This window comes from Miniopterus schreibersii (assembly GCF_964146895.1).
Source record: "Miniopterus schreibersii genome assembly, chromosome: 1".
Classification (NCBI taxonomy): Eukaryota; Metazoa; Chordata; class Mammalia; order Chiroptera; family Miniopteridae; genus Miniopterus; species Miniopterus schreibersii.
Window position 1 is genome coordinate 62,365,987 of NC_138101.1, and position 25,234 is coordinate 62,391,220.

Genomic DNA, 25,234 nt, shown 5'->3' on the forward strand with positions numbered 1-25,234 from the left:
GATACTCTTTTCATAAATGTTCTCTCTTTCCCTTCTGACTCATTTCCAAATATTAACCTGATTTTTTAACTTGAGAAAATATTTTCTCATTTTGCCTTCTCTCTTTCAGCTACATAATTTGATACACTTATAATTACTTCATTTTTTAAAAGCCACATCTTCCCAATGGTGTCCATAGGTTTGTCTCTGGCAGAGACTGTTTTGTGCTAAGGGAATTTAAATTTACTGTAGTCCCAGTTTATACCAGAAGATATAAAAATACATGTCAAGGCTTTAAACTAGAAATGTTAACTACTTTTTACTCCGAAGGAAGAGGGTAGTCCTCTGGTACCAGCAGCTCAGCCAGAAAAAATATTTTACTCAGCAGGGGGACCACCAATTAAAAGTTGAAAGGAATATAAAATGAATCCACAAAGATATAACTCTCTTTATTAATTGAAAAACTGTTCTAAATAATATAAACTATAACTTAATATTTCATTAAAAAGAATGAAAAATACTTTAGCATGTGCTAAATATTAATCCAAGCCTCCTTAGAAAAATAACATTAAGAATTTTTTCTAAGCCACCTTCAGGAAGATGATTTTAACATATACAAAACTGATATTAATTTTTAGGCATGATGTAGGTTTTGAAGCTACTGATATTTATTTAATAATGCTGTTCCAATCAAAAGAGTCATGTTGATTTCAGTTCCCCTGGAAACATTTGGTAGATTCATTTAAGGTTTACCATGTGTTAAAGGGATAAAATTGGTGCAAAAAGGAACACAGCTTCTCAGACAATGGAAATACAGAAAGTGAAAAGCTCTTAAATAAATGGATTTATGAAATATCCTTTTTTATGGAATTAGTGAATATAATTCTAATTCTTAAGATATACCTTTGGATTATATTTTCCATAAATTAGTTTTTTCTTAATCTGAAAGGACAGACCACTTAAAACACAGAGAGAGGAAAGATTGACAAAGACTCTTGAAGAGCCTAGAACTTGAGACCTGAAATTTAAGTAGAATTTTGTTATAGTCCATTGCTCCTCTATAAGTGTACTTTGTTGTGTATCTATGTCTGATGGGGACAGTGAGTTCTACTTTTTTTCTTTCATATAAACCATTTTACTTCTTCATAGCTGACTCTTATACCCTTGCTTGGTTTGGTGATTTTGACCTATATTTGCACGTGCCTCCAGTGTCGAATGTGACTTGCCTACTGTAGTCTAGATAATAAATAGCAGAATTCACTTTTACTTTTTTCTGTTTGAGTCCTTAAAGTAATTGATTTTATTTTCATTGAAGAACTATAAAATATAGACACCATAGTGATCACAGTTAATGTAAAATAATGCTCAGGCCATAACAGGTATTGTTCACAGAAATGCCAATTCAGTAATACACTATGAAGGAGGGCCCCCCAACCAGAGGAAACCATAACTCCTCCTCCATGATATATGATTGGAAACAGTAATTAGGTGTTATTTAGTCACTGACATTCAAAAGATATGAAAATGTATACAGCAAAGACAGTACTTCAGAGGACATCTCTTTGGAGGATTACCTTAAAATCTGCATCATTATCAATAGATCTAATGGCAAAATTTTGAGTCTACTAATGGCTCCAGATATCAAAAACAAATTAACTCATTTTAATGTTCTGTTCTAAAGAAATTAGAATATTTTAAGTATTCTATATCAAGGAACAACCAAGCAAATCTCACCACATCTCCCTTATGATTTATCACCCAACTTTCTTTCAGAAAGGTAACACCCCATTGTAAGACTCTTAATCTCTTTTCTGATAAACAAAATCAATTTCTTCATTCAAAATCATCCTTATGAAATTTACTGAAATTAACTTTATTTGACTGCCAAAACTCCAGAACCCCCATTACCAAATGTGCATAGTGTGGCTGATGAGTTGTACTTTACAACTTCAGTTTTTTTCTTGTGATTTCTCTTTCATTCTCTACTGGATAGATACTTATTTTGGAAAGAGAGAACTTTTCTACTTATATTTCCTTTATAATAGAGGTTAAATGTCTAGTCAAGCAATATGGTAACAGGAAATTTCAGCCCCTTCATCTAGTTAAACTTAAGATTGCTTTTGTTGGCTTTAGATTACATGAAGCAATAAATATGATAAGGTCCTTTAACCTCTTCAGCTGATAAAGTAAAATTAATGCTTAAACCTTAAGAAATTTTAAATATTCAAAGCTTCATTAGGATGTTAGGGTTAAAACTAGCTTTTTAGTCTTTGAATGGCTTATTCAAAACCCCAGTTGGTTAGGTGACAATTTTCCAGGATAATTTAAAAAATATCTCCAGAACAAAGAGTGAATGTTTTTAAAGGGTGTCTGAAAACGAATGAAAAGATAAATGTTGTTTGCTTTGGTTACAATAAAACACAATGGCTTTTCTATTGAAATGACTGTTTATTGTTATTCTTTCACGGGAAGCCCAAAATTCTTAGGTAACTTTAAATGTTTTTATGTTAGAGCAGAATTCACAATGAAGTATGTCAGTCACTTTAAACAGCTTGTTCACAAAAGGCTTTGGATAAATGTATGGTGTAACTAGACTTAAATAGCAGGGCGTTAAATCTCAAATTTCCAAAGGTTTTTCATTGTAATGAATTGAAGTTCTATAATTTTGATTGACTCTACATTTTCTCTCTTCAAACACAATTTTGAGAAACTTGCCTATAATTTATAGGAGTTTTCTTCATAAGAGTAGAAACAAACACCTAACTTTTTATGAGCAACTTTACTGTTCTAAATTATAAAGTTATATGTAAAGATTATTATAGATTTTTTTAATGGAAGTTAGTAGTTAGGGAGAAAGGACTTAGTGCTTTGCTTTTATTATAATTTTACCATGCGTTGTTATCTTCTAAGGTTTTTTTTTTAACAAGTCTAAAATTATACATTCTGTTTTGTGATTTCTAACTTCTAAGTACAAAAAAGAAAACATATGTGCTAGAAATTAGTAAAATTGTTATAAAATCTTAAAGTCTTCCCTCATATTCTCCAAGAGATATAATATTGTGAGATGTGCATTATATACTCAGCTCCTACCTCTGTTTTTTGTGTTTTATAAGATTTTCCTGCTGGCTCTGTCAATGTCAATGTTTACTGTGATGGAATCATTAAGGCCACAACAGAGATTAAATACTATACAACAGAAAAGGCTGAGGGGAGCCTATTGGGAGCGGCAGGTCCAGGAGATGGTGTGTGCCAGGTAAGTTGATCTTTCCATGAAGTTGATAATGCCTTAAAAAGCTAATGTGGATAAAAGAATGCACACTTTGGTAGCAAGACTGCATGTTGGTTGAATAAGAATGAATTACTGATCAATAGGAAGGGGAAAAACCTGCCTCTGTGGTGCAGAGATGAATTAGTTTGCTTAAGTCAAGCAGTCCAGATAATGTCACCAAGAGACAGGTTACCCACTGCAAAGCAGCTGTTGCGGTAGGCTCATTGTAAAGCTGTTACAGAGCAGATAAAGAAAGGCAGAGGATTAAAGAGAAGTCTTAAGAAATTAATTTCCTCTTCATCTAAATCCGGACAATACAAAACAAAAGTCAGGCCGTCAGACACTTAGAGGTTAAGAAGTCAGACAAACCAAGAATACCACCAGAAAGGGAGCGTGTGGGGTTAATGTAGATAGAAATTGTTATTTTCGTGTGGAAATTTCCAAGCTCAGTATATGTTTTTCTTATTCTCATTTATCACTGTTATCTGATAGTGAAAAATCTTGCTTTAAATTAACATTTTATTAGAGAATCCAGAGGGTAAGTTTTTCTGGGAAGAGACATTTTTAAGTCCTAGGTTGCTTCCATTATTCAGCAATGATGACTTGGTGAGGAGCTTATGGTCTTCTCAGAGAGCCATTTTTCAGATATTTTCCAGTGAATGTATGTGCTGTGAATCCCCTGCCCTCGTGGATTTAGTATGCAATGATTGCATTTTGATTAATCTTATGCCATTAGTTTAATTTCTGCGTTGTATTTATCTTTTTGTTACCTGACCCACTTTCAACAGAGAAAAAGCTTGCTTGATGTGGAACTTTTATCCTGTATGTGCTTATACCATCAAATTTGCAGAGTGAAATACATGTCATTTCTTTTTATAGCTATGAGATAATTAGAATTATAATGGTGCTTAATTGCCTTTTTTGTGTGCATATTGGAGGGAGAAGGAAAGGGGAGAAGGGAAAAGAGACAAAGAGAGAGCCAGTCAAATAAGCAATCTAATCTTCAATTCACCACAAAACACTACAAGAACTTGTAACAAAACCATCAATGATAGTGAAATTGACAGGTTGTCATGAAGCTTTATATGTTTAAGCTAGTTTAGAATTGGAGGTTTTGTTATTTATTTTGTGTGACACATTTTTTTATTAGAGTTCTCCCTTATGAATGACATATTTTAGAACAATGGAAATGGTAAAAGTGTCTTAGAGAAGGACAGGCAGTAAAATATCATTTGTCAAACCAGGGAGTCTCTGGACATTTGACAAAATGTCTATTTTGTAATTGTAAAGCAAGAACAAAAGTAATAGCCTGAAATATAGAATGTTTCATTTTCTTGTGACAAGCCTACCTTATCTTCTGCTTTAAAAATTCTGTTCATTACAAAAAGATTAATAAAAGTGATATATTGTATTATTAATATACAGTCAGCATAGAAGTAAAGTAGTCCCCAAAACACATTTTTGTGTTGGTTTGCCTTTAGGGACGAAAAAACCTTTGTATATAGTCAAAATTAAATGTAATTTATAACCCTTTGACAGTTTTTCAGAATGCTGTAATGTACAAGTTATGATTTCTTCTAGAGTTTTGGGTGAATAAAAACTTTTAGATAACTAGAAAATGCTCTGTTTCATTTTCACCCTTGGTGTCAACAAGGAGAGGTGAGTGAGGGTTATGACTGAGTCTTAATGCTTCTCCTCCCCACCAAGCCCCAGTGGTCTAGTGAAAGGAAAAATGGTGGGCAGTCTCAGCTTGGCTCAGGCTGTCAATGTCAGGAAAAAGCCACTTTAAACTGGAGGTGAGAATACTGAGAGGTAGAATTATTCTAGCTGGTTGACAGCAAACCACAGTGTAAAAAGAGACATGAAGAGATTAGGTTTAATATATACAACTTAAGATAGGTTTAGAGATTTAGCCACTGTCATCAGAGGACCTAGACATGTTGTGGGATTAGATCAAAGGAGTCCTGAGACAGACCCAGCCATACCATCCAATGCCTAAAAGAAAGAAGACACTGCAGTTCAGTCAGACTCCACCAGATCTTAGACCAGGTATGACAGGGGTTTGCCTAATCCACTGGCATCTGGATCATGTATGTTACACCTGTTATGGATTCATTAAGATGGTGAATGGCAGACTCCCCCCTTGATGAAAAAGAAAGGAGCACAGCGGCATTCTCTTCATGTATTTTAGGGATGTTTGGCCTCGAAGGAGGTGTCCCAACCCACACTGCTTCTCTTTATAAGCATGTGGATTTTTCTCCTACATAGATTATTTTTTTGACATTTAACTTAGCTTCCTTATAGATTATATTTTTAAAATTGTGTAAAAACCTTTGCCTTTTCTTTCCTTTATAGAACATTACAGGAATTGTTTTGTTCATGTGCTTGATACTGTATCTTTTAGTTGAGAAATTTAGGTATTTTGCAAATAGTCCACTGGACATCTCTATTCAAAGAACAATATAATTGTGATTTTATTCACTATAGTTACTTGCGTGTTTGCAAGAACATATACCAGCAGATTTCAATGTTTTCAATATCCAACCTACTTAGCTGAAATGGTATATTGTAAGAGGTAGCCTGAGTTTTCCTACAAATTTTAATGGTAGATGTGATTTAAGTAATCCTAAAAATTAGTAATAAAGTACTTCCTATCATCATTTAAAAGCTATTGGGCACATAATAACATGATCATTTTCTGAATTTGAGGAAAGGAATAATAATGAGAAATCTATGGGTTTTATTTTTCAGTAATCCTAGAATTTGTAATAAGAGATTTTACATTATCATTTAAAACCTCTTGAGCATATAGCAAAATGATCATTCTGTGAATTTGAGAAAAATGATAATGAGAAATTTGATTTTCTTAGTTTATTTTTAATGATGTCCATTAGGTTTTAGAATACGTTACCAAAACCAGCTTAATTATCTAACTACTTCCTAAAATCATTTCATCTTTTTTGAATAGATACTAAATCCCAGCACATAGTCTCATAAAGATACAATTTACAGATCATCACCTATAACGATGAATTCAAGAGAGATTCAATGAAGAAAAATCCAAAGCCCAATTTGGGAAGAAAATTAGAATTCAAGTACTAGTGTTAGAAATACTGGTAACTCTTATTTAACTGAGATAATTAAAACCTTTGAGACTTTCACACTATTTACAAAAGTGTCTAGGGTCAACAATAAAGCTTTGTATAGGAATAATTAGGCACAGTATAAAAACCAAATTAGGTCAAAGTGCTAAAACAGCATAGAATTATGGATCAAAGCATTACTCATTAAGAGTTTCTGGAATGGTACCAAATAATTCTTCTTAGTTTATACTTACTTAAATCTTATTTTCATCTTTATATTAGGTACACTTCATTTCTAGTTTTTATTCAATTGTATAATTATTCACTCTTTGGTTTGCTACCTGCACATGTTTCATACAGTATGAAGCCAGGTGAAGTGGGGTGAGAGAAGGTACAGGCTCAGGGACTCTCTTATCATCAGGAATTTCCCAGATGTGACTACCTCCCTTACAGGTTAGTTTCTGCACTAAGTTAAAGCTCAGGTGTTAGCAGTTGTCTTCCATAAAGAATCTTTAGGAGATTCTTCCCACTGGGAGATATTGGGAATTCCCAGGCCTTTCATTAAGTATTTTTAGGGCCTTGTCTTCTTCAAAAGGTTGGAAGACAACTTTCTTCCTCTTTTCATCTAAGACACTCCCTGGTACAAACTTCCAGTGGCTCCCTGCATAAGGTCCAAACTCCTTTAATTGGAGCACAAGGCTTCAGGGTCCCAAATCTTTTCCAACTCATCTCCTACCACAGCATACCCTCTCCATGTCTTCTTAATTCTGTCTATAATTCCTGTGTTCTAGCCATCAGGATTGTTGACTCTTTTAGAACATAATATGCTCTTCCTCCCTCCACCCCCAGTTTCTTCATCTATGCATACCCAGTTTATTTCACACACACATATAGTTCCCGATGCAAGGGACACAACTGATAGTTACGGCTTAAAAAATGGGAAAACACAAGTGATTGCTTTTTTTCTAATGCTAGTTGAAAAACAACTGAAAAAAACTATAAGTATATGAGACATAAAGAGAAATGAAACTACCCTCTTAAAATACACTTATTTATTTATAAAAGTGAATAAATAAATCTGATGCTTATGAAAATGAGGTTTTCTCAGATAGGTGCATGATTTTAGAAAAATGAGGAATTTGTGCTATAAACCTTTGATCATATCCTACCTCAGTAATGAACTGTATGTTAATACACATCATTGCTGACTTTTAACAGCCATAGGATTCCAGATCCCAGTCTTGCCTTTCATTGGAATAGTGAGGAAATATTTGCTGTTCAAAAATGCCCAAGATCTGACCTCTCATTCAAAAGGCTGCATATTATCTTTCCTTTTCCTTTCCTGGCAAGTGGCAGCATGGCATAGGAGAACTGGTTCTCCTATGGTCCAGGAGCAGGAGTTAGATTCTTTTACCAAATCAGCAATCACTTACATCATGAGAACTCATTGTGGTTAGTGCTAAAGGAATTTCCCTCTGTGTACAATGAAGAAGCTAGAGTATATGATCTCCAAGGTCACTTCCAACTCAAATATTCCATAATTTTATGCCAAGAAAAAATACTTAACTACATTGGAAATTATGACAGCTCTCCATTAAAGAGGATCACCCTGCATCTGTGTGGGCTCTCCACGAAGCCTTTATTTCAGTTTTATTTGCACTCCTTCCCAATTCTCCCTCCAGAGAAGAAGGAAACAATTAGAGTCATGTAGCTTCCATCAGTTTTATTACTTGTTTCATAATTCTGATGAAAGATTTGAAATGAACAGAGAAAGAACAGTCAAATAAAATGCAATTTGGAGATTAATTTCTGGATTCATTTTTCATATTGTTTGTGCCCCATATAAGAATGAATGAGTAAGAATAAGGTGTATCTATTGAAGTTTGTATTGTACTGACAATGTAAGTGATATTTCTTTGTGCTATGTCTCCACCTGTGGTCATGGTCGAACGATAGTTAATGATACCTGATTAGGGTAGATCAGACCTAACGTTTATACTCAGTTATAAATCATTGAATCAAATAGGAATACACTATTCAGTGCTCATCCATTTATTTAGAGAAAAACAAATAAGCTGGTTAATTTTAACAGCAGATATAGCAGTTGTTATAGGGAAAACTAAATATTTCTGAGCTCAGGTACTTAGCCATTAACACAACCCCACTGTTCTCCACAGCTCTTTATCTTATAAGCCATCTCAGTCCATCTTCATGACTTTCGTCCCCATGTGTTTTAGCTATGTTCAACTGCTGTTTAGAATATATTTCATTAGTGACTTGCTAATTTATAGTCTCTACATACTCAGTGGAAATAAATACTCACCCCACTTTTTTCTTTTTCCCAAACTAAAGCCTCTCCCCTCCCCTTACGGGGGCTGTTTTTTACAGAGGACGCCAAGGAGCTGGTGTGAAAGCTGCCTGTCACTGACCCTATTGGAATGCAGACTTCTGCTTTTACTATGTAGTTGTTTAGAGGGTTGAGACCTTCAACCATAAAGAGCATTTTAAAATAACCCAGAAAACAAAGCACAAGTCTAACACAGTTAACAATGTTCCTTCACAGCTATTATTCATAACAAGATAATTACAGAAAATTAGAAAATTTGCCTCTGATAAGAGCAAGCCCCAAATCATTAATAACCATTTGGAAATTAGAAGACTGAAAAAATTATTGTGGCAAAAATATATTTGTTTGTAGTTTTTTAAAAGTCATGCATTCTTGTGTGCCTATTTATTAAGAACAGTTATACTTCAATAATAAGATAAAGAAATAAAGTGGACATATAATTTGGGAATTCTAAATTGTGTTTAGCATTGGTGAGTTATGCTCCTACAGTAAAGTGCATCAGGACACAGGAAATGGAGTAAAAGAAATCTTTGACAAGGAAAATTCAACTTTGAAGAATCCCAGTCCCGGAGGGCAGACATTTAGTCTCATCTACCTTATTACTTTAAGTAGCAACACACAAATATATATCAAATATGCTCAGGCCTCTCCCAACAAATTCAATGGACATTTTTTTTGTTCAGTTTAACTTGACTTTTCAACATCAATTAACACCATTAGCTAACTCAGTTTCTTAAAATTTATTTATTTTTCTTAGCTCCCATGAAGCCATATCTTCCTCGGTCTCCTCCTATGTCCTTAGCATTATTTCCTTCTTAATATCTTTTGCAATCTCTTCTTTGTAGAAAATAAAGTTTCACATTTACCAAATTTTGATTCTTAGACTTTCTTCTTTGTTTGATAGATATTTCCTCTTCAGATTATCTCATTAACTTGTAATATACTCCAAATGTGTTTTTTCTTTAAGCTCCAGTCTTTCCAACTCAGGATATGCATTGTCATCAATCTAGTTCCAAGGGGGGGCGGGGTGCGGGAGCTGGATGGAGGTGGGCAAGGAGAGAGGAAATGGGGGACATCTGCAGCCACTACCACAATAAAAAAATTAAATTTAAAAAAAAAACACACAGAAAAGTAAGAGTCTCCTTAATACCTTCTATTCCCTGACCTTACAAATTCAATTTTTCTTACTAAATACTGCTCACTTCTCTCCACCTCTCTCCAGGTCTAACACCTTTTTCTACCAGTTTTTCTCTTGCCTAAACAACTGTGGCATCCTCCCGCCTGGTCCCCACCATGGGTTTCTTGCACAGGACCTACTTAAGTCCATAGTCTAAGAGGTTCTTTGAAAAAGAAAAATCTCAGCATGTTATTCTCCTACTCAAACACTTCAATAGATTCCAGTTATTGTATGGATTAAAATATATATTTATCATGAACAATATGGCCCTGTAGAGACTGTCCCCTCTCTCTTCAGCTTATTCTCACTCCTCTCCCTCTTCCATTCCAGACACACTGGCCTGATTTGAGTTCCTAGACTTTTAGTACCTAATCCCCTATCACAGGACCTTTAATATGCTCCTCTTTCTAACTAAAACATTTTTCCAGTCCCTCCTTCTCTCTCACTATCTTTACCTAATTAATTCTAATTCATCCTCTTAATTTAATTTTAACATTTCTTCATTAGCGAAGCCTTCTTGACCTCACACATCTCCTGTGTATCGCTTTGTAACATGGACCACTTTCTAATTTGATGCTAATGTGTGCAATATTTCTCAAAACAATACCTGCCTCTCATTAGACTCTAAGGTCAACAAGGGCAGAGACACTATCTATTTGGTACCCTGTTTCATCTCCAAAACCAGGTACACTGACAGACACATAGCTACTCAATTTTGTTGGATGAAATAATGACAAAGGGAAAGGATTTTATGCGTTGTTTCCCACCCAACCTCAAGTGGCCCACCCATCAGAGCCCTTTGTTCCAACAGCCACTGGCTTCATGATAGCACAGGCGCAGCCCTTTTTGAGAAGGGTATTGGACTGTTGCTGAAGCAGTGCTGCTTCTGGCTGCTGTAGAAAGAGCAAGGCAAAGGAAGGACGACAAAGGGGAAAAAATCAAAAAGAGAAAACAGCGAGACCAAGTCTGCGTTATCTAACTTAGAAACTAGAAATTAAAACAACCCAAAAGAAGAATTCCAGAATTTTTTTTTTGGAAGTCATGGGATGGGTTAGAGAAGCCTTTTTTTGAATATGTTAGTCCTGTATTTGTTTTAAAACTTGTCTTATTACATATTTAACAGTAGGTTGTTACAAAATGATTGCTAAAGGGAGGTAAGGAGAGAGGTAAGATATGGTTGTTATGACTACTCTAACGCCTACTATGGAAAACTTTGGTTTTTTGCTTGTTTAATCAATATTGTCATTAAATATCCCTAAACAGCATTAGTGAATCTGTTCAAAATTAATCAAATTAAAGTTCTGAGACTTTTTGACATTATGTACAGGGGGTCAAAGTTGAAAAAATCAGCACAATCCAGCTTTAGTAAGTGATCTAAATGAGTTTTTTAAAAAAACTTGCATATGACTGCCTTCACATAAAATGTTTATACATTTTGCATAATTTATTAAGATGGCAGAGACTGCTAGTTGTCCCCCAGTATTTCTTTTTCTTTCTTACATGATAATATAACTTCTGCCTGGGCATATTGCTGCCCAGATAAGCACTGCGCTGCCTGATTCTCTTGCCGCTAGATGCAGCTGTGTGACTGGCGGCCAAAGGCATGTCAGTGGAAGTGATATGTGCACATTCCTGATCGTGTCCTTAAAAGAAGGGTGGGGTCATGCTCTCCCACTCACTGACTTTTTACTTTGGCTGTAGTGCCAACAAGGGATTGATGGGTAAAACGGCAAGGACCATGATGATGACACACAGTAACAAAACAAAAGCAAACCTCCGTCTCCTAAGCAGGGAGGGAGCCACCACGTCAGCCCTGGATTGCCAGGTTCCAGGCTTTTATGTTGAAGTAACATAGATACCTATCTTGTTTAAGCCACTGGCATTTTGGTCTCTCAACTACAAAAACAAAACCTATCTTCAAGTAATTTAAAAGACATGTTATTTAATTTAAGAATTTTGAAAGACAAAACAATTTATTTGTTCAGTTGATGCAAAAACAAGTTTGGGGAGAAAAATCCTCCTTATTGTTAAACTTGTGTACTTTTCTGAATCACAATTACTATTTTCATGAGTTGTTATATCTGAGAGCTCACACAGTATTTAGAGAAAAGGGAATTAATATTTACTGGAGATTTTACATATATACTCATTTAAACTCTCCACAATTTTGTTAGTTAAGTATTATTAAGGTTCAAAGGTAATGAGTCCTGGATCAGACATTTCAGCACAGGTTTCAAACATATTTTCATATCTCAAACATATTTTCTTCTTGTTAGAATATAACTTTTAAGTTATTGAAAGAGATTCTACAACAATGTGAATACCCAGTGAATAACAGATATATCAAAGAAGCCTTACATTTCATTGTTATATATTCGTATATTTATTTTTGCATATGTAGTGACTGATGTTGAAATCCTAAGAACTGACTGACTCAAACACAGAAAAATAAATTTGACAAAAGAAAAAAAATTTATGTTAGTCCTATTCACTTATTTAGATTATTCTTTTAAATTAACTGCTTGGACTCAAAGTAAAAAGAAGAAAAAAAAGGCATTATATAATTCTAACAAGTATTTGCTTTGTTCTTTTAGCTCTCATTTTCTTTGTAAGCTCCAGTAGGAAATTTTGTTTAAGATATGTTATGTAAACTATTTATCAAATTCCCCTTTAAATGGCTATTTTGGCTCCCTTTCACAGCACACATTATGAACAATGGAATAAACACAGTGACTTTTCTTTCTTCTACTAGTGAAACTTAAACAAGCATAGCAAATTGTTATAATAAGAATGAGATGTTTTCAGCTCAACTACTGACTTCCCTTCTAGAGAGCTGAAGGTAAAGCATAAAATGCTGCAACTGTTTCGTAGATTTTGTATCCTCTGATGAATATTTCACAACCCTCCTATGGTTATGTCACTGAAATTGTTTCTGTTGTTAATCAAGACTTTATTATTGTCTTTCTCGAACAGATTTTTAAAATTACCCTAATATTTTTTGGCCAACCTTATATGTTTCCTCACCTCTTGCTAAAGGGAGGTAAGGGTGAGATAAGATATGGTTGTTATGACTGCTCTATCTATAGCCTTTTCTATCAGTTTTTGAAAGAGGTATTTAACTATAGTTATGGATTTATCCATTTCTCCTATTTGTTCTGTCAGTCTTTTTCTCACATATTTTGAAGCTTTTGTGCAACATACACATTTAGGATTGTTATTATGTCTTCTTGGTGTATTAACTTTTTTATCATTACGTAATGTTCCTTTCTGAATCTGGTAATTTTCTTTGCTCTGATGTCTACTTTATCTACTAATATAGCATAATTACTCAAATCAGAGTTTTCACATTAGGATATTTTCTAGGGAGAAATAATTTGGGGATTATTTTTTCTGTTCTATACTATTTAGTTATATATAAGCATAATACTAGTAATATAATTATGAAATTGAAAATAGAAGTGATTCAACTAGTTATGGTAAGCTAGAATATTGAAAGGTATCTGTATTCTTTCCTAATTAATTAAATGTCTTCATTTACATTGTAAGGACTTCTTTTTCCTTTCTGAAAACACTGCTACTTCATTTTTAAAATTCAATGCTATAAGCTATAGCATTTATCACATTGAAGTATCATGGTGCCTCAGATTTCTGGTGGGAACTCTTGCTCTTTGAATTGTCATCTGTGCCTCAGAATCTCAGAACTGAAAGTGATACCAGAGGTTGTCTTTTGACTTATACATAACTGGTAACTCTATGACACACCAGTCTCTACCTACTAAATCTTATATAGTTTTGGAAAGAAACTATGTATAAGTTTATCTTCTCGTGTAAAATTACTGACTAGATAATAGGCTATGCAGAAATCTCATGGCCAATGACACAAATTTAAAAAAAATTACAAACTAAAATTGGGATTTTCATGTTTTCTTAATTCCCTTTTTTAACTCAGGCAGCTAAAATATAATCTTTTGAGCTTTAGTATAAAGAAAATGCAAACATATTGCTAATAATGTTTTGCTACATTCCTCCTATCAAAGACTTCCTGAAAAGATTAAAAGGCTAACACAATGAGATATCACCTTCTACCTATTAGGATGGAAATTATCAAAAAGACAAGAAATAAAAGTGTTGGCAAGGATGTGAAGAAAAGGAAACCCTTGTGCATTGTTGGTGGGAATGTAAATTGGTGCAACCACTACGGGAAACAGTATGGAATTTCCTCAAAATATTAAAAATAGAACTAGTATATAATCCAGTAATTCCACTTCTGGGTATTGATCTGAAGAAAATAAAAACACTGACTGGAAGAGACATATGCACCTCTATGTTCATTATAGCATTATTCTCAATAACCAGGACAGGGAAAGAGCCTATGTCCACCAATGGGTGAATGGATAAAGAAAATGTGACATATGTGGACAATAGAATATTACTTACCCATAAAAAATAATAAAATCTTGACATTTATGACAGCATGGATGGAACTTGAGGACATTATGCTAAGTAAAATAAGTCAGAGAGGGAAAAACAATTACTGTGTGACCTCATATGTGGAATCTATAACAAAAACAAAAACTGAGCTTATAGATACAGAGAACAGATTGGTGGTTGCCAGAGGCTAGGGGTAGAGTTGGGACATATGAGTAAAGGTGGTCCAAAGGTACAAATTTCCTGTTATAAAATAAAGTCATGAGGATGTAATGCGCAGCATGATAACTATAGATAATAATATTTTATTGCATAATTGAAAGTTGCTAAAATAGTAGATCCTAAAAGTTCTCACTGCAAGAAAAAAAGTTTTTAACTATGTATGGTATTGGATGCTAACTAGACTCATTACGGTAGTCATTTCAATATATCAATATATACAACCACTGAATCATTACAATGTACACCTAACTAAACCAATATAATGTTATATGTAAATTATACCTGAATTAAAAAGGGGGCTAATATAAAATGTTTACATCTTTATTTATAGAATGTTTCATTTAATATCAATATTCAACCACATAAGCTATCATAATCATGCTGAAACTTAAATAAACTTAATTTAATCCAAATAATGAACATTTCCATGTTAAGGATTATAGACCCATAACAACTTCTCAATGCTTACAGCATGAATTATGAAGTTTTTATCAAGGCATTTTTTGAAATGCCCACTTCTTTCTTCTCTCTCGTTCTACTACAGTCATATATAAATTCTAAAATTACTTAAGCAAGTCATGTTTCATAATTCCATGCCTGAAAGCAATCTGCTCAGTTAGTCCAGAATGTTCCTCCTATACATGGCAATATCATTGTAGGTCATCTGCTCCATAAAGCCTTTCCTGGTGATTTTTTCCTTTGTGAAATTGAACTGTCTCCCTTTGCCCACTCTGTACCTGACCCATAATGACTTTCTATCATAGTACCTAGAACTCAATTTATTGCCCATATGTAATTACAGGACTGTGAATTCCTTGAAGGCAGAGCTTGTTGCCCCATCTCTCCCTTTTTTAAATTTTTTTATTTGATGTTCCAAAGCTAAGAGCTCCACATAGTCCATAGCATTAAGTAGATTAATGTTGAGTTTTTGGTTTTTGCTCTACATTATATAGCTACAGGTTGTGAAAAAGAGTTACGTCCCCTCCCCCAACTTCTAGTTTTTTCAATAAACGATAGTTTGCATACAAAATTATATTATTTTTAAGTGTACAATGTAGTGATTTGACATTTTTATATCTTAACAATGTGCTCACCACACCAAAGCCTCTCCCAACTTCTCAGCAGGACATAGAAAACTAGTAAGCCCTAAATCACTGTACTCTCTGAGGCACTGAGATTACAGAAAATTAAGAAATAGAGTAGCACAAGTGTCTATTTGTCCAATCCAGCCATTTAATTTATGTGACTATGTATTGACAATATGTCCAATTTTATTTGGAAATCATTTCAAAAGTCTTAATTAGGAACGTTTGTTCCACAATCCTCTCTCCACCAAGTGGCTTTGTTTGATTGTCTCACCCTCTCAGCTGCAACCATCTATGTCTCAGGTGAATATGGCTTCAGTCATAAACTTCACAAAACACAATTTTAAAAGATGCCAGTCTCTATAATAGGTTATGCCATCAGTGGGATAACACTTGGGTTCTGCTTGTCTCCTCCTAAGATTAGGGAAAGGAGTAGACATATAGTTACTCTATAGTTGCAAGGGGAATAAAAGGCCAAGATGAAAATTTTCTTTCACTTTGACACAGAAATAAATTAATCTGAGTATCCCATTTCTGATCCTTAAGTTGAAGAACCAAACTCACTATTTTATTAGTTTATTTATTAAAATATCACATATATTTTAGTATTTGTATTAAATTTAGTATTAAAAAACTTCAGTGTTATTATTGACCTGCTATAATGTTCTTTTATAATTAGTAATTATTTCAGTAAAGTTGCTCACTCAAAAGCAAAGGTTTTTGTTGCTTGCAACTATTTTTCTATTACTTTAATAATTGGTTTTTAGGCAAACCCTAAGGTTTTGTATGAGTCTTTAAAAATGCTAATAGTATTATTGAAGATTATCCGGTATTTACTCCAGCTAGTAATTTTGTTACTATATTGCACTAAGATGAGTTTCTATGTGAATAACTGACCTAATAAAAAAATGTCCTTTTCATTTGAAAACAGAATGACATGGAAGAACTTGATGATATTCTCACATTCGTATTCAAACAAGAGATACCATATTATAAGTTCCGATCTCCCCAAACTGAAATCTGCCCTCAAAAAGAATGTGAGTACTTTCCAACTGCATCAATTATCCTTTAATGTTATATTTCAATGTATGTCAATCGATAGTAAATTTTATAACTAAAAATATGATTGAATTGCTGATTAGATGTTATAGAAAATTCCCATCACTTTGTGAGAGAGCACCACTAGTACAAAGTTCTGAAGGTCAATTTCATAATTATTTTTTATCATAGGCCATAAAAATGTGCATTTTTTAAAAATCAGTAAACCTACTTCCTAGATTTTTATGCTAAGGAAATGTTTAGAAAAGTACATCCATGATAGAGACTGCTTATCAACAATTATAACATTGTTTTTAATTATGAAAAACGGAAGTAACTTAATCTTCACAAGATAGATAATTAATGAAATAAATTTTGGTGCATTCATTAAAGCAACTATCAGAAATAAACTTTATTTTAAATTGACAGGCTGGCTGGAATGATGCTTTCATATATTTTTAATTCAATAAAAGCAGGGTATGTAGCAATAAAGTGCAATCATCTTTTTAAAAGTACAAATGTTTGTCCTGGCCAGTGTGGCTTAGTTGGTTTAGCATCATTCCATGTGCCGAAAGGTCACCAGTTTGATTCCCAGGTTAGGGACTTAATCCCAAGTGGGAGGTGTGCAGGAGGCAGCCAATCAATGTTTTGCTCTCTCTCTCCCTCTTCCTTTATCTCTCTCTAGAGTCAATAGAAACATATTTTTTAAATAAATAAATATAAATAAAAATTTTAAAGTACATACGTTTAATAGCATATATGTTTATATCTATAAATTGTTGATCTTGACAGACATGTACCTGTTAACATTAGTTGAGTGTGAGGTTGTGAAATTTCAGGGATTATATTTTTAAAATTTTACTTAATCTGTGTTTTCTACACTGACTATGTATTATTTGTATGATGAAAATAAAAGTATATATAATATTAAAGAAAAGTATATTTAGGACCTATTACAAAAAAATCACACTTCTCAATGTTATCATGAGCTTTGTAGTATAGTTTCAATATTGTTCCTGCATTTTTAAAGTTTATTTTTATTGTTGAAAGTATTACAGATATCTCTTTTATTCCCTCATTGACCCCCTAGACCCCGACCCCCACACACCCATGTTTTCACTGCACTATTGTCTGCATCCATGGGTTGTGCACATATGCATATAAGTTCTTTGGTTAATCTGCATTGCTTGTTGACATACTGTTTATAGTTCACTTATATGCCCAGTGTGTGCCAAATACTGTGATAGAGCTGTAATGTTGAGTAAAAAAGGAATGGAGCTAAAGAATATGAAAGGTCTGCTGTAGGCATATTAAGAACTAATGAGCAGAAAATTTTTTTCTGTAGGGTCTCTGTCTACTTGAAGCATTTTTATTATCAGGCTGTCAGGCTTCAGGGCAGCAATAAGGAAAGAATGGGATTCCTAAAACACAGCAGATTGTAATTCATGTGGCTGTGTGAGAACATGTATTATGTATGGTGAGGTTATATTCCCTATATATCATTATAGGAAAGTGGCAATGATATGCTAGCTTTGAATAATTAATATTATGAGATTAGTAAAACTTATTTTTGTTTCCCACATATATGAACAATACATGTATTTTAACAATATATAATTTACTTACAAAATTTAGATATTAGATTAGAATAGAAAAGGAACATGAAATGATTTCTCACTTAAAACACAGAATTTAATTGGAGAAATGAGATAATATATGTTATAACAGAAAGAAACAATGTGCTAAACTTTGTGGAACTGATTATACTGACAATAGAGTTTTAGAGAAAATATACCTTATTTTTCATTCAGGACCTGCTTTGTAAAGGAGGTGTGATTTTTACCTGGGTCTTAAATGATGAGTAGGGTTCTAATGAGGAAGAAAGGAAACAGAAGATGGAATTAAGACAGTTTTTGTGAATTCCCTCAGCATTTTATTTACTTAGGTTTGTGGAATGAGAATTGTAGGTTTGGAAAGGATAGAATGGTTTTAGTCTCTCATTATTATAGGTAAAGAATTCTAGATAAATTTAAAAATGCTTCTCAGTGTACTGTTTAGGTTGTAGAATAAGAATTTTAGAGTTGGGATAGATGAGTTAGCTTGGTACCTTATTTTTATGGAAAAAGAAACATGTGAATCTGACTCCGGAGGTCTGGGGCGCAGTCTAGCCTGTGCTTTTCCAGCAAGCTCCCAGGTAAGGCTGATGCTGGGCCTCAGACTCCTCAATGAGCCCCGAGGGCTGAGAGCAGGGGTTCTCAGCCTCAGCTGCATATTATTATCAGCTGTGGACCTTTAAAAGCTCCCCCCATGCCGAAGCCGAGCCTCATACGAATTAATGAAGAATCCGGGGAGTGGTTCACAGCTGTCAGTACTTTCTGAAGTTTTTCAGATGATTCCAGTTGGCAACCACATTTACCAGCCCCAACGTGCTTCCACATATTACAGACCAGCCAAACCATTCACCCTCATACGGATCTTGGACACAGAGAAAATATTCCTCTCTCTTTACAAAGGTTAGGAAGTTAGTAGCATATAAAAGTTTTGAACCATTACTAGAATTTAATGATTATTCTGTCCTTGACATAAATTTTTAATAAAACAATAACATTTTTAGCAGAAACTAAAAATGGACAGGTCAATATAATCTGAGTAATTCATTCAGAAACCTTATTTGGATATTGCTAGATGATAGTTGCTCTTAAACCTGTAATAGGAGCAAATGACTCTGATAACATCAGGCTATAATTCCTAGCTGAAGTACAAAATGACATGATACAAATTCCATAATACAAATATGCAAGATAGACATGAATATGACTGAACTTGTTTTGCTGGCCTTCTCCGCCCTATAATCTTTCATCAGCGTCAGCTTCAGAATATCTGGTCTTTAAGACTTTATGCCTGCATTTTCATAACTTTCAAGGTGAATATATGTCAACGGTTGATATGCCTTTATACATAAAGTGAAATTAATTGAGGGAGAAAGTTTAGGAAATGGTAAATTGTTGGAAAATTTATATAGAAGCAAAACTAGAGGTATCCTGAGAGAGAAATTCAGCAAACAATGATCAGGTGTCATTCCAGATGCCTACCCCTGAGGACAGTTCTTCAATTTTGGGGTGAAATGTTTTATTTATTAATCATTTATTATTTATTACTCTACGTTTTAGCTGAAATAAATGGGAGGTTAGGAGACTGTGAAGGGATGGTAGTCATGAGGAACTGACAGAGTGTGCCCTGAGCATTGAGCTACCCTAAGGTGTTATCCACAGGTACCTGTGGTTCTTTAAAAGTCTGGAACTAAGTGACATACAAATCAAACCTGTTTATCTTACTATTGCCCCATCCTCTTTTCTTTTCTAAGTTGTTTTTGGTAAATCCTGAGTTTAGTTCCTTGTTACTTCATTTATAATAAGTAAAGTGCTATTCTATGCCGTTACGTCTTGGTCATTTTCATTCCTGTCTAGCCAACAAACTTCTTCATTTCACTTTTTTCCACCGAAGGCAGGCAAATATGGGGGAGGGAGGGAGTTAGCTGCAGAAATAAGATAGAAATATTCTTTTCCCTTGTAATGCTTCATTATTGATTTTAAAATACATTTCCCATTGATAAGAATTTTCCACAGAAGAAAGTTCTCCCTGGGGGGAAGAACAATAAAAGGTTTTCAGATACACTTGATATATTAATGTAATATTGGACTTTTGAATACAACAGTCAGAAATAATTCATGAAGAACTTTCTAGTGTATGAATCATCAGGGACTGTGAAATTAATATAAGGGATTTTAGCAGGCAATTATTTTTTCTTTTACTGATACATAAGCTACTAGAATAAAAAATATCTGGATACATTTCTTAAAGTAAGAGTAAGTATGATTTTAATCAGCTTCCATTTTGGTTGTAGATTTATATAAACCCACATGATATGAGTCACCATGAAGTCAGTTTGAATGTCCTGACTTGGTCTGGCGATGAGGCAGAACAGCACACGTGGCCAAGCACAATTGCTCTAGCCTCTGGGTAGCTTTCCCCCATTGTTTCAAGTCATTTTAGCAGTTTCATGTTACTGCAGAAGGTATAGGAATCTCCCTGACTTCTCTTCAGAAGCCTTCCAAAGGCTGGGTAGTGCAGGGAATCTTCTGTCGTGGAGAGGAAAAATAAGTTCAATTTGTTTTTAAAAGAGGCTACTGGTTCAATCACTGTAAGTGGCAGTTAGTTTAGAAAAAAGGAAATGAGGTTACTTTGAGGCAGATTATTTACCTTCACAGAGAAAGAACAGACTTAGAAAAGCCCACACCAATACCTAGAAAAGTATGTCAAAGCACATATGCATGGAGCAGCAGTGTCTTAACCTGAAAGAGAACAGCACAGGATCTGATCACCAGACCAGTGACATGGGAAAGAATTAACTCAGATTATTATCTCCTAATATGTCTATGAAATGTGGAGCATTAACTGGATGTTCAATACATATGTGGTAGTAACTGGAGGCCTAAGGTTTATCTTGAATTTGTAATATGTTTAGGTTCACAGAGAATAGCTCATTTGCTGAGTAGAGGAGAATGAATGTCATTGCGTTGTCTCTTTTTATATGATCAAATGATTTAATAATGTGGAAAAATAGAGGACAATATAAAAAACACTCTTTTACCATAACTTACCTTTGCCAAATCTTAATATTTTGTCATGATTTGCTTCAGATTTTTTTTTTTAAGGAATAAAACATTACAGGTCACATTCAATTTCTCCACATTTCCCTCTGTGATTTCACACACGTGAAAAGTAACTAGTACTTCAAATTTCTTGATGGTCATTGCTATGCAGTTCTTAATCCTATTAGTACATGTTTGTTTCTATAATTCATATATACTGTTGAACACTTTTGCAAATTTTAGGTAAATGGTATACTTTTTTCCTTTAGCTCACTATTTTTAATGTGTACATGTATATATGTAGATCTAGGTCATTCATTTGAAATCATTGTAGCAGTGTATTGTTTGATTATACTTCAATATGTATCTGTTCTCCTATTAATAGATAATGTTTCTAATTTTTTAATCATTGCAATTAATCCTACAATGAACATTCATACATATGAATGCCTATCTATGTGGATGATAATTTCTCAGTAGAAATAATTACCAAAGAATTTCTGAGTTAAACAGGTATGTACTTACCCTATAGTGCTGGATATTTTCAAATTTCTTTAGAAAATCTCTGTACCAGTATACAGCTCCCCCAGCAGTATTGTGCCATTGCTTCACATCTTTTCTATGTTAAGAATTGTGAGGCAATTTATTTTTGCCAACTGACAGGTGTGAAGTGGTATCTCACTTTTAATTAATATTTTCATTACAAATATAGCCAAACGTCTTTTCTCCTGTTAACTTACAATTTCATTGTTCTGCAGTGAATTTCCATTTAATAGTCTTTGTTTATTTCTGTTAGTTATTATTTTTTCTTATTGAATTTTGGACAATTTTTCTTTTTTTTAACATACATATATTTTAGATAGTAACCATTTTCCAGTTTTATACATTGTGAATATTTACTTAATTGATGGCTTATCTTTCAATTTATATGATATCTTATATAGGCAGATGGTTAAAGTTCATAATAAAACTTGGTATCTATTAGAGCTGATCCCCACCTTATTTTTTAAATTATTTTCACTCTTCTTCTTCCTTTATTTGTCTATGATCCTTATGATCAGTTTGTCAAATTTCATAAAAAAAAACCTCTAACACAATTGAAATAAAAGTATAGACTAACTTGGTAAAAAGTGCCATTTGTATTATACTAACTCTGACCATAGCATGATGTTTTATTTTCGTCTTTTAATTTCTTTCAAAAAATTATATTTTTATAACATTCTTGAAAACCTTTCTTAGGTTTGTTTTTAGTTATAGTTTGTTCAGATCAAAAATCTTATTTTAAAACTATATTTTTATATTATTTGTGACTGCTCCTTTCTTTGATACCTCTGGAATTAATCTATTTATCTTGTATCATAGTTCTACATAGAAAGAGGAATTGCTGCAAATTAGAAATTACTTATTTTACTCCCTGAAATGAAAATTAGGCATAGATAGAATCAAAATTAAGGGTACATTACAAAAAATATTTTCAAATGTCCTTCCAAAGAATGAATTTTGCAAAGCATTAAGCAGTCTTACTGATTTATTCATATCACAAGTATAAACAAAGTGCTCCAGACACAGGTGGCCATGATGGAAAATCTGTCTTCATGGAGCTTTTATTTTATTTAAGAAAACAGAATAAATCCTTAAACAACAACAACAGCACAAAATAAACAGTATTTTTTCAAATAGCAATATGGTAATGAGAAAAATAAAACAAAGGGAGAGGACAGAGAATTGGGAGATGATGAGAAGCCAAGCAAAGATTTGAACCATGGTTTAGCATCATCTCATTTACGTTTAAAAAATAGTATCATGCTGCTATGTAGAGAACAGATTTCAGGTGTGTAAGAATGGAAGCAGGGATGAGATAGGCCATTCTAGTCGTCTCGAGGAGGCATGTTGGGGGCTCTCACCTGCTGTTAACAGCAGAGACGTTGAGACTTGCTCGTACTTGGTACATATTTGAAGGTAAAGATGGGAGACTTGCTGAAGATTTTGAAGAGCCCAGGAAGGAGACAATGCATGGTATTCACACCCATGGCCTGGATGAGATCAGTCTGTAGAGTGTGGTTCACAGCAAAGGTCTGAGTCCTGGACAATGCAGCATTTAGAGGTCTGGAAGAGAAATTTCCATAAAAGGAGACTGAGGCGAAGCAGCCACTGAACTAGAAGTGTGGTATCTTGAGAGCCAAATGAAGAAAGTATTTCTGAGAGAAGGAAATAATCAACTATGGCATATCCTACTGCAGAAAGAAGTGGGAAAATGCCACAAAATAATTTGTGATTTGCAAAACCATTTACTAATACCGAAAATGTCCCCCCAGTGGAGTCAGGTTTTCCCCAAATCTTTGCAGCAAGAATATCACATAGATTTGATGGTTTCTCCTGAAAGTCTGCATCAAAAGATAGTGTCCACGGAGTAAATACTGGGAAAACAAAGGATCCCCAAGATTCCCCAATTCTGAAAAATATCTGAAAGTAATTGGAAATGCAGACTGATTCAGAAAATGCAAGGTGTTAACGAGTGAGAAAATGCACGATCCAGAAGAAACAGAGAAGATTACATATAGTTACAGGTAACTGCCCCTGGGGCTCATTAGCCACTGGAGTGAACCTAAATTTAATTTGATATACCTGAGCTGAGATATACAGATATTGGAATAAGGTATGAGTATTAGCCTACAAGGCAACTTATGAACAGGGACTGGATAGCAGATGAGTTAAAAAAAAACAACAACTAACAGGTTAGACTGAGAATCCAAAGTGTGTGGTAATAGCAGGGTTAACAGCACATGATGACATGTGGCGTGGAAGCTGAAGCTGTTAGCTGCGTTATCTGTCAGTTGCTTCCTTACCATTCCTATTCAGCTGGGAACCAGTTACTCACTTGGATCATCCTAGAGGCAGAAAGGTGATTTGGAAAAGTGATAGGTACATTCTTACAGAATAAATTCTTGAAATAATGGAAATCTGGGAAAGAAGCAGGATATCTACCCATGATATCTGACTGACTATAAGAAATTATAGACTCTGTGATCGTTATATTCAGATTATGGATGGAGATTACTTCTGTAAGAATACACCGTGTGATGTTTGGTTGAAATATTGTTTCTAACAACGCTTTATTTCTCAAAGTACTGTAAGATTGTGTATATATCTAAGAAATACATTAAGATAAGTATCTTTTAGCATGCAATTTTCCCCTCCATTTATAGCCTTTTCCACTGACTAGACATGAGAAGATATTTTTAAATATGTAAACCACGACAGAAGAGAGAAACTCTTAGCAAAACTATGAATAGAATGGAGAGAAAGTCCACCCAAAACATGCTTTGTATACTCTGCAGTTTTATTTAACTCTCTATGTGGTTCACCTCGTTTTTCTAGGCTATCCACTCTTGCTTGATTTTTCAAGCACCATTTGTTCCTGTATTTAATACTTTTGCTTTCAAACTTTACTGGGCATCAGAATCACTTGAAAGGCTTATTAAAATTCAGATTGCTGGGCCCCACTCAGAATTTCTGACTCAGAAAGTCTAGGATGGATCCAAGAATTTTATATTTCTCACAAATTCATAGACGATGCTGAGGTTACTGGTCTGTGACTCACCAATGAGAACCACTGAGTGGACATAGCAGTAATGGGTGGTGCCGTTGATTTGTTATATACATAAATAGAATAAGCAGTGATGAAATTAAAGCCAAGAGAGCAGATTTTTTTTATTCTATCATTCCATATCCCATGATTAAAATCATAGATGCAGAATAAAGTGGTCTTAGAATGATCATTTATCCCAAAGGTATTTTTTGTTTATCATTATTAAAACTATATAAAATCCTCATGAATTCTTAGAAGTTTAATGCACCCTGTACTAGGTACTTTGTACTAGTACTTTCCTAGATACTGAAGGAAGGTAGAGGAATGTGAAATAAATAAAACACAACCCATACACTCAGAGGGAAC

General features: G+C 33.9%; 1 protein-coding gene across 1 annotated transcript in view; it reads left to right on the forward strand.

The window, feature by feature from the left end:
- BANK1 (B cell scaffold protein with ankyrin repeats 1) overlaps nucleotides 1-25,234 on the forward strand; it is a 306,359-nt gene that overhangs the window by 100,665 nt on the left and 180,460 nt on the right. Inside the window, exons 6-7 of the mRNA XM_081154901.1 lie at nucleotides 3,093-3,232; nucleotides 16,521-16,626. Coding sequence (XP_081011027.1) covers nucleotides 3,093-3,232; nucleotides 16,521-16,626 — 246 coding nt within the window. The remainder of the gene's footprint in view (nucleotides 1-3,092; nucleotides 3,233-16,520; nucleotides 16,627-25,234) is intronic.